This window comes from Humulus lupulus, chromosome 9, assembly GCF_963169125.1.
Source record: "Humulus lupulus chromosome 9, drHumLupu1.1, whole genome shotgun sequence".
NCBI classification, from domain to species: domain Eukaryota; kingdom Viridiplantae; phylum Streptophyta; class Magnoliopsida; order Rosales; family Cannabaceae; genus Humulus; species Humulus lupulus.
In genome coordinates this window covers 183,509,784-183,520,406 of record NC_084801.1, presented here as the reverse complement: position 1 = coordinate 183,520,406, position 10,623 = coordinate 183,509,784, and the positions used below count along the sequence as shown (strand labels likewise).

Sequence of the window (10,623 nt, the reverse complement as noted above, 5' to 3'; positions counted from 1 at the left end):
TCTTAGTATTTATTTGTAAGTAACTCTTATTTTATAAGTTACTCAATAAAATTATGGTATTTTCGTAAAAATGTAAGTTTATGTATAGTTTCGTTAATGGTCCAAAAAGTCTAGATTAGTGGGTCATTACACAAGTAATGGGAGCTTATTCTCTGAGTGGAAGCATTTAGAAGAAAATCTTGGTCATAAGTGATGAGTCTGTTTTTAGCATAGTTTTTAACATGTGTTTAGGGTAAGTTTGAGTCATTTTGGTGGAGTGTTATGCGGTATTATGCTTGTTTTGGTATGTAGAGTCCAAGAACTTTACTTAGCTAATTATTTTAGTAGGATTATAGTATGTATAGTATTATCTTTGTAACTGTGGATTTTTGGTTCAGACCGGGAATTATTTGGACACTCATAGTAGTACTTATAGACTTTCTAAGTTTAACCTATAGTTTAAGAATATTAATTTTAACCTAAGGTTTGATTATATAGCTGATATTAAGAATAATATTTATTATACTATAAGGTTTAGATATCAACCAATAGGATTTTAAGCACATGTTATGAATGGGTGATTAAGGATTAAGTATTTAGAGGATTAAATTTAATAAGGAGTAAAGTTTGAATGCTTTAAGGTCAGTCAGCAGCTATGAATACGTTGAGGGCTTAGTCAAGGCTGTTTACTCCATTCAAACTTAGCTAAAAATGTGTAATTTCGTGTTTAAATATTCAGCATGTGCCGATATATCGCAGCTATAGGGGACGATATATCGCAGCACGTAGATACGGAAAACACGAAACGATGCACGGTCGCCTCAGGCATACTAGCCCAGGTGATATATCGCCTACAGGGGGCGATATATCGCCTCCTTCAGTATGTTTTTGAAAGTTTTTGAATTCTTTTCCATTCAGCCATTCAACCTCTTGATAAGTCCAGCATCTTTTTGAACGAGTCTTCAGCCTCTGCTGAACGATTATTCAAATTATTTTCACCTAAAAAGCTATTATTTTTATTCAAGTAAAATCAAGATCCTTTCATTCCTAAACTCTATAAATAGGACCTAGTACCCAGCCATTATTCATCTTTTGCTCTAAGTTCAGAGGCTGCAAGTGCTAAGTGAGTGTGAGAGTATAAACACCTGGGTTTGGGAATCATAAGCTTGAACATCATAAGCTTATCAAACACTTTGGGAAGTAAGGTTTTAGAGTATTTCGGGTTGAGGTGTAGATTGGTCTCACAAGTCTTCAAGGTAACCCAAAACTCTAGTTCAATTATGTATTTGTTCATTTAAGTTCTCATAATCTTCTACTCAGCCTCTAACCTTAATCTTCATTTTGGTTAGGAAATCTAAGTTCTTGAGCACATAAGTTTTGGTAAGTATGTGTCTCAATGGTTTAGTCTTCCCATTTCTTTTCATCTCTTTTTCTTCATTAGACTCACTCTTTTTCATAATGATTATTAGGAGTGTTCCAAAGTCCCAGCACTTTCCACATATCCCGGTAACTTTGGTAAGGAAAATAGGATAGAATCTATATGTTTTATGCTTATGTTATCTTATGTGTTATGTTATGAAATATGTTATAAATATGTTATGAATATGTATGTTTGTAGGCTTGGGCATATGACCCATATGACTAACAAGACCCCAAATGGGTTATGGGCATATGACCTACTTAGCTAGTAGGACCCCACTAATCCCATGGGCATATGACTTGTTTAGTCTATGGGACCCCAAGTAATAATGGCCATTATAATAAGTGTATGTAATAAGTGTTATGATATGTATTTATGTTTATTATGAAATTTATGTTTATGACTATGTGTTAGATTTTCCTTGCTAGGCATTAGGCTCATTCCTTTTTGTTTTATGTGCGGGAAAATAGCTTTAGAGGCGATCAGGTTCGTGGATGCTTGGGATTGTGTATCGATGGTGAATGGAGTCAAGGAGCCGAGCGTTATTCGATTCGAGGATGTAGTTTTGTTTTATGTCTTTTTACAAGTATTTTCCGCACTATTTATGTAATGTCTTTTTATTTTAAATTATGTTTTTGTTTTTAAGACAATGGGATCCCATATCCTACTTATTTATGAAAGTAACTCTATTTCTACAAGTTTCCAATAAAGTATGGTATTTTTGCAAAAATGTAAGTTTTATGTATAGTTTCGTTAATGGTCCAAAAGTCTAGAGTAGTGGGTCATTACATGGTATGTATACAGGAAATAGGAGAAGAAAACGTGAAGTTTGGTAAATGACAGAAAAATCAGCTGAAATTGGGAAATTTATGCTAAAAGTTGACAAGAAGAAAGTTGAAGACTCATTTGCGGAGATAATTGTTCGTTTTGGAGTTCGGAAACAAGTTTTTGGAAAAATTAGAGGGGCCGCGGCGCTTGAATGAAGAGCTGCGGCACAAAGAAGAAGCAGAGAAGGATAATTTTCAGGAATTTTTAAGGGCCGCGGCGCATGAGTGAAGCGTCGCGGTGCTCGCTGAAGTCAGAGAGTAGGGTGCACATATACAAAGAAGCGCGCCGCGGCGCTTGAATGCTAGGTCCGTGGCGCGTGTGTCTGTACGTGGCCTGCAGAGGGGGCATAATTGTTAGATATTTTAGGGTTCTTTTTAAATACGTTTTAAGAGTTAATTAGGGTATTCTATTCATTATTAGAGGTGTAGAGAAGTCATTAGAGACAGAGGAGAACATTGATGACCTAGAGTTTGATTTCTTATTTTCTTCTGTATTCTCTTTTCTGGAGTTTATGTTTATATTTAATTTGATTGATTTCATTATGTCTGCTTTGAACTAATCTTATTATTAGGGTTTTAGTGGATTCTTCTTGAAACTTTTGATCTCTTAATGAAATTTTCCTGAATTTCTTTCTTCTGCTGTATATTATTTATCATATGCTTAATGCTTGTGAATGTTTGATCATCATTTATATGTTTATATGATTTTAACCTATACTCTGAAAAGAGAAGGATAATTATGCTATAGGTAAATAATCACAATTTTATATTAGACGAAAGTACTTTTATGAATTGTGTAGTTTAGGGATTATGTGTTTAAAGCCTGCAATATATTGATTTACCACAGAGATGTAGGAAATAGTATATTGTAGAGAATTATAGATCCTAACAAGACTATAATATATAATTGTAATATGCTACCACATTAGAATCAAGAAATATTGAGAATTGGTCAGAAATCATAAGTGGATGGTTGATGAAACTAAAGCCCTAACTTTTACATATATTGAATTAAATCAAATTTCATCTCTGCGTTTCTTTAAGTGCTTAATAGTTTTCTTAATTTTTAGTAATATTTATTCATTTATAAATATGAAATTATTAATTAAATCAATTAGAATTAGAGGTTAATTATTGGTAATTAATAGCAGTCTTCGTGGGATCGACACTTTACTTATCATATATTACTTGATTAAACCGCGTATACTTGCGTGTTACATTTTTGGTGATCAAGTTTTTGGCGCCGTTGCCAGTGACTGTTTTTATTAATATCAATAAGTTAATTTTTGTTCTAATTTGATTTGTTTTTTTTATGTTTTTTTAACATTTATTCGGATCAAGGTTCTCTTGTGTTTCAGGACTTGTTGGTATATGCGAAGTAATAGACAAAAACAGATTATACCAATAGACCGAGAAATTGAAAGAACGTGCAGACAGAACCGAAAAATAAAAAGGAAATTGGAATTCACCATGGCTGACAATTTGGGAAATGGTGCTAATAATGGTCAAGGGGCTGTTGAGGTTCCAGGGGAGCAAGGAGCACGAACATTAAGAGATTATGTACTTCCTACTGTTACAGGAGTGCATTCATGCATTAGACCTCCAACCATTGCTGCCAACAACTTTGAGATTAAGCCAGCTATCCTTCTGATGGTTCAAACAACTGTTCAGTTTGGAGGTATGCCGACGGAGGACCCTAATTTACACATAGCTAATTTTCTGGAGTTATGTGCAACGTTCAAGATGAATGGGGTGAGTGATGATGCTATAAGACTGAGGTTATTCCCATTTTCACTGAGGGATAGGGCGAAAAGCTGGCTGATATCCTTACAAGAGAATTCTATCACTACATGGGAGGAGTTAGCTCAGAAATTCCTTGCCAAGTTCTTTCCTCCAGCGAAGGCTGCAAAGTTAAGGGGTGAGATTAATAATTTTTATCAGTTGGATGGAGAGTCACTGTATGATTCTTGGGAGCGCTTTAAGGAGTTGTTAAGGAAGTGTCCACACCATGGAATAGAAAAGTGGATGTTGGTGCATAATTTTTATAATGGGTTGAATAGGACGACTAAAACAATTATAGATGCCGCAGCGGGAGGTGCCTTTATGAGTAAAAGTGCTAATGAGGCATATGAGCTATTAGAGGAGATGGCGATGAATAATTATCAATGGCCAACTGAAAGGGGACAGCCAAAGAAGGTGGCTGGAATGATTGAATTGGATGCTATAACCATGCTTACAGCTCAAGTAGCAGCTTTGACGAAGCAATTACAAACGACTACACTCCCATCTCAAGCTATGCAAGTTCAAAACATTTGTGAAGTGTGTGGTACAACCCATCAACCAAACCAATGCCTTGCTATAGATATGAATAACATGCCCATGGAAGAAGTCCAAGCCATAGGAAATTACCAAAGACAGCCTAATAATCCCAATTCCATGACCTATACCCCAGCTTGGAAGAACCATCCAAATTTTTCATGGTCCAACAATCAAAACACTCTCCAACCTTATCCTCCACCTCAGCCACCATATCAACCTACCCAAAATAGGCCACCTTATCCACAGCAATATGCACACCAAAATCATCCACCGGGCTATTATCAACCACAAAATAGACCACCTCCCCAAATGTCAATGAAACCAGCTGAAACCCAACCTGATGTGCTTAACCAATTCATGACTGAAACTAGGGCATCCATAAGAAGTTTGGAGACTCAAATAGGGCAATTGGCTACTTTAATGACTAATAGAGCTCAAGGTAATTTGCCTAGCACTACAGAAGTTAATCCTAAAGAACAGTGTCAAGCTATTACTTTGAGGAGTGGAACGAGATATGAAGGGCTAAAGAAGAGTCAGTCAGAAGAAGAAGAGAAGAAAATGGATGATAAAAAGGTTACTGAAGACCTTAAGGAAGAAGAGGAGACCCCACCTGTAAATATTGAGCATCATGTTAGAGTTCCATATCCACAAAGTCTTCGCAAGCATAATTTGGATAAGCAGTTTGCAAAGTTTTTAGAGGTGTTCAAGAAGCTACACATAAATATACCATTCACGAAAGCATTAGAACAGATGCCTAGCTATGTAAAGTTTATGAAGGAGATTCTCTCTAATAAGAGAAAGATGGGTGATTACGAAACAGTGGCGTTAACAGAAGAATGTAGTGCGATTTTGCAAAGAAAGCTTCCTCAAAAGTTAAGAGATCCTGGGAGTTTTACCATTCCGTGCACTATTGGGGAGTTTGAATGTAAGCATGCACTTTATGATTTGGGGGCGAGTATTAATTTAATGCCTTTGTCGGTATTCCGGAGGCTTGATTTGGGGGAAGCTAGGCCAACTACAATAACATTACAGCTGGCTGATAGATCTGTGAAGCATCCACGTGGTATTATAGAAGATGTATTGGTAAAGGTGGATAAGTTTATCTTTCTAGCTGATTTTATAGTTCTTGATATGGAGGAGGATGAGAATGTTCCTATTATTTTGGGGAGACCATTTTTAGCAACTGGGCAAGCATTGATAGATGTGCAAAAGGGAGAGTTGAAGCTGAGAGTTCAAGGGGAGGAAGTAGTAATTAATGTGTTTAAGGCTATGACTTATCCTAAAGCAAGTGATAGTTGTTTCTCAGTTGATGTGGTCAAAGAAGTAGTAGAAAGAAAAAAATTAAGAGAGGATCCTCTTGAGTTGAGTCTTACAGTTAATGATGTAGATGGTGAGGAGAATGAAGAGGTGATGAGTTATTTAAAGTGGATAAAATCAGCTGTGCTGTGGAAGTATAAGAAGTTTGAAGAATTAGGTGCAGGACCAGACAGACCATTACCATCGATTCAGAAGCCACCTGTTTTAGAATTGAAAGTTTTACCGGACCATCTCCGCTATGCTTATCTTGGGGAACAAAAGACTCTTCCAGTTATAGTTTCATCATTTCTTTCGGAAGTAGAGGAGGAGAAGTTGTTGAGGGTTCTACGAACTCATAAAACTGCTATAGGGTGGACTCTGGCTGATATAAGAGGAATTAGCCCATCAACACTTATGCATAGAATTCTTATGGAAGATGAGGTGAAAACGACTATTGACGCTCAAAGAAGACTTAATCCAACAATGAAGGAAGTGGTAAGGAAAGATATTTTGAAGTGGGTAGATGCTAGAGTGATTTACCCTATTTCTGATAGTGCTTGGGTAAGTCCAGTGCAAGTGGTACCGAAAAAGGGGGGTATGACGGTGGTCAAGAATGAAAGCAATGAACTGATTCCAACTAGAACTGTGACGGGTTGGAGGATATGTATTGATTATCGGAAGTTGAATAAGGCAACGAGGAAAGATCATTTTCCTTTGCCTTTCATTGATCAAATGTTGGATAGATTGGCGGGGCATAATTACTATTGTTTTCTAGACGGGTACTTGGGATATCACCAGATCGTAATTGCACCAGAGGATCAAGAAAAGACAACGTTTACATGTCCTTATGGGACTTTTTCTTTTCGAAGGATGCCATTCGGGTTATGTAATGCACCAGCCACGTTTCAACGGTGTATGATGGCAATATTCTCTGACATGGTTGAAAAGGGGATTAAAATTTTTATGGATGATTTTTCGGTATATGGGTCCTCTTTTGACACGTGTTTGACTAATTTGGAGATGGTGTTGAGAAGGTGTGAGGAGTCGCATTTGGTACTTAATTGGGAAAAGTGCCACTTTATGGTTAATGAAGGAATTGTATTGGGGCACAAAATTTCTAAGAAAGGAATTGAAGTGGATCGGGCCAAGATTTCTACTATAGAGAATTTGCCACCTCCAATTTTAGTTAAGGGAGTGAAGAGTTTCTTGGGCCATGCGGGGTTTTATCGGAGATTTATCAAAGACTTCTCTAAGATCTCAAAGTCGTTGTCTACCTTGTTGATGAATGGGGTTCCTTTTGATTTTAATGATGAGTGTTTGATTACTTTCAAGACTCTCAAGGAGAAGCTCATTTCAGCACCGATAGTATGTACACCTAATTGGGACCTTCCATTTGAGCTTATGTGCGACGCTAGTGATTATGCGGTTGGAGCGGTTCTTGGGCAGCGAGTGGATAAGGTATTTCGAACTATATACTATGCTAGTCGAACTTTAAATGATGCTCAACTAAATTATGCAACAACAGAAAAAGAACTTCTAGCCATAGTTTATGCTTTCGATAAGTTCCGTCCATATTTGATCGGAAATAAGGTGGTAGTCTATATGGATCATTCGGCAATAAAGTATCTTATGACTAAGAAAGATTCTAAGCCTCGTCTTATTCGGTGGATTTTGTTATTACAAGAATTTGATGTGGAGATTAAGGATAAGAAAGGTACTAAGAATTTGGTGGCTGATCATTTGTCTCGTTTAGAGGTTGAGAAAAATTCTCTTGATAAAGAAGTTCAGATTAATGATGCTTTTCCGGATGAGCAGTTGTTCAAAGTGAATGTTTGCAAGGAGGTTCCATGGTTTGCGGATTATGTTAATTATTTGGCTGCTAAGGTTATACCCCCTGAGATGACAAGGCAACAATTAAAAAAAAATTATTCGGAGGTAAAGCGTTATTATTAGGAGGAGCCTATTCTGTATAAGCATTGCCCAGATCAAGTTATTCGAAGATGTGTACCCGAAGAGGAGATGTTGTCAATCTTAAACTCACTGTCATAGTTTGCATTGTGGTAGTCATTTTGGCGGAACAAGAACAGCTGCGAAGGTTTTGCAAAGTGGGTTTTACTGGCCTACACTATTTAAGGATGCTAATGATTTTGTCAAAAGTTGTGACCGTTGTCAACGGACTGGGAACATATCAAGAAGAGATCAAATGCCGATGACTGGTATTTTGGAAGTTGAGCTATTTGACGTATGGGGGATAGACTTTATGGGACCTTTCCCATCATCGTATAATAACAAATATATTTTGCTTGCAGTGGATTATGTTTCTAAATGGGTAGAAGCCGCAGCAACTCCTACTTGTGATGGGAAGGAAGTTATTAAGTTCCTTCATAAAAATATCTTTACTCAATTTGGTACTCCAAGAGCTATTATTAGTGATCGGGGAATTCATTTTTGAAATAAGTGGTTCACTGCTCTTTGTGCTCGCTATGGTGTTCATCATCGAAAGGCGTTATTCTATCACCTAATTGCAAATGGCCAAGCTGAAGTATCGAATAGAGAAATAAAATGTATCTTGGAAAAGACAGTAAATACTTCGAGGAAGGATTGGTCGAAGAAGCTCAATGATTCACTCTGGGCTTATCGCACGGCATTTAAAACTTCGATTGGTATGTCACCATATCGATTGGTGTTTGGTAAGGCTTGTCATCTACTGGTGGAAATGGAGCATAGAGCTTATTGGGCTGTAAAAAAGTTAAATGTTGATCTCTTCATGGCGGGGCAGAATAGGCTTATGGAGTTAAATGAGCTTGAGGAATTCCGAAATGAAGCCTATGAGAATGCGAAGATATATAAGGAGAAGTCGAAGGCTTTTCATGATAAGAGAATATTAAGGAAGGATTTCCAACCAGGGGATAAAGTTTTGCTCGTTAATTCTAGGCTTAAACTTTTTCCTGGTAAATTGAAGTCACGATAGTCAGGACCGTACACGGTAGTCGTCTCACTTCCTTATGGAGCAGTACAAGTTCATAGTGAGAAGACGGGAGATTTTAAGGTGAACGGTTAGAGATTGAAGCATTACTTGGAGGGTCCGGTGGAGACATGTAGGTCCGTGGTCGAGTTGGAACTGGTTTGATCTGAAGAATAAAGCAGCGTCCGGCTAAATGACGTTAACGACATCGCTCTTAGGAGGCATTCCTATGTTTATTTTTAAGTTTCATTTCAGTTAATTTGTAAAAAGTATGAACAATTTTTAGTTTTTATTTTTGTTGTGGTTGGACATTTTTTTTTTTTTAAGTTTTTAGTATTTTTGAATGTAATAGAACCGTGAAAATCGTGAAAACAATAAAAAAAATAAAAAGAATGAAAATTTTGAAGTTTGAAGAGAGGGCTGCGGCGCATGAAACAAGAGCCGCGGCCCTTGATGAAAAACAGAGAAGGTGGCTCGGGATGCAGCACGCGCCGCGATGCATATGGGAAGGGCCGCGGCGCCTAGACATTTCCCAAAAAATCTTGGTAGTAAGTTCTCTTGTATGTCATGTTGTTTTGTTAAGGAGAAAGGATGTTTAAGACTTCTAAAGAAGTCTCTTGATTATTAAAATTGTTATTTAAGTGATTGAAACTAGATATTTTGGTAGTTTGATTATTTTTTCATTCAACTTTTAACATAGAAAACAACGTGATACCTTCTTGTTAGCCATTGGCTCATGTGACAGGGATGTCTTTGCTATTGATTTATTTGAAGAAAGGGAGTGGGAAAGTATTGGTTCCTTTCATGGGTATGAAAGTTAATTTTTCCATCTAATGTTTATTATTATCATAAGAGACTTTATTGATTGGCACAAGATTGTCACTAATAACTCTGTCTTGACTGTATCAACCAACATATATAATATCATAAGTTACTCTACTCATCACTAATTAGTTTTGAGATAGAACTCCATGTGTCTTATCAAATCCTCCACTTTATACCTATGTAACATTTCATTCTCCAACCTTCTAAACTCTTTTCCTATAATTTAACCTTCACTATTCTATCAAATCTTACATGGTATCAGAGCCCAATAGCTCCAACGAGTGCCAGTCCAAATCAATAGTGAGCCAAAATGAGTCGTTAGAGATCTGGTTCAAAATTGACCCTCTTAAAAGAATCGCCATCTTGAGGGGATGTATTAGAGTGTCTCACATTGAATAGATGTGATGATATCAACCAACATATAAGACAATGAGTTACTCTACTCATCACCAATTGGTTTTAAAATAGAACCACACGTGTCTTATCAAATCCCCCACTCTATACCTATGTAACATTTCATTCTCCAACATCTAAACTCTTCTCCTATAATATAACTGTAACATCTCAAATTACCTAATAAGGCTTAGGGTCTTGATTAGGAGGCTAGGATGGCAATATATGGAATTATATGTTTCTATGATATATTTGCGTATGATTATGTGATTATGTGAGTTATATGATAATATAACTAGTTATGAATGTTTAAGAATATTAAATATGCATGCGAGTTCGTTTCTTATTAGAAGGGCAATATTCGTAATTGTTGACCCTCAATTTGGTCAACTGACACGGAGTCAAATGCTTGATGTGAATGAAGGTGTTGAAATAGATCTAATGGAAAAAACAGTAAAGGACACAACAAATTATAGTGGTTCGGCCCCACAAAATGGTAATGACCTACATCCACTTAAGCTATTATTGATATTAGTTCTCAAATGAGTGATCAAAGAACTAGGGTTCTCTGAGTTTCACAGGCCTGAGAGAGATGAATA

General features: G+C 36.7%; 1 protein-coding gene and 1 non-coding gene across 2 annotated transcripts; one reads left to right on the top strand and one right to left on the bottom strand.

The window, feature by feature from the left end:
• Positions 1 to 4,134: 4,134 nt before the first annotated feature.
• On the bottom strand, positions 4,135 to 4,241 carry LOC133802957 (small nucleolar RNA R71). Its single transcript, XR_009877699.1, has one exon. It is a non-coding gene; the product is annotated as a small nucleolar RNA R71 (small nucleolar RNA).
• A 190-nt stretch (positions 4,242 to 4,431) lies between these two features.
• On the top strand, positions 4,432 to 8,812 carry LOC133800417 (uncharacterized). The gene is made up of 6 exons (XM_062238376.1): positions 4,432 to 4,984; positions 5,066 to 5,608; positions 5,726 to 6,402; positions 6,862 to 7,748; positions 7,906 to 8,083; positions 8,300 to 8,812. Exons 1-6 carry the CDS (start codon positions 4,432 to 4,434, stop codon positions 8,810 to 8,812), a joined length of 3,351 nt encoding a protein of 1,116 aa, XP_062094360.1.
• The last annotated feature ends 1,811 nt before the right edge of the window (positions 8,813 to 10,623 follow it).

What these genes read in the sequence shown, in the direction of transcription:
- LOC133800417 (XM_062238376.1), top strand. Translation starts at nt 4,432, where the DNA reads ATGATTGAATTGGATGCTATAACCATGCTTACAGCTCAAGTAGCAGCT. An exon ending in CTATTTCTGATAGTGCTTGG is followed by an intron (nt 6,403 to 6,861) that starts GTAAGTCCAGTG and finishes ACTAATTTGGAG; the next exon opens with ATGGTGTTGAGAAGGTGTGA. An exon ending in ATACCCCCTGAGATGACAAG is followed by an intron (nt 7,749 to 7,905) that starts GCAACAATTAAA and finishes GCATTGTGGTAG; the next exon opens with TCATTTTGGCGGAACAAGAA.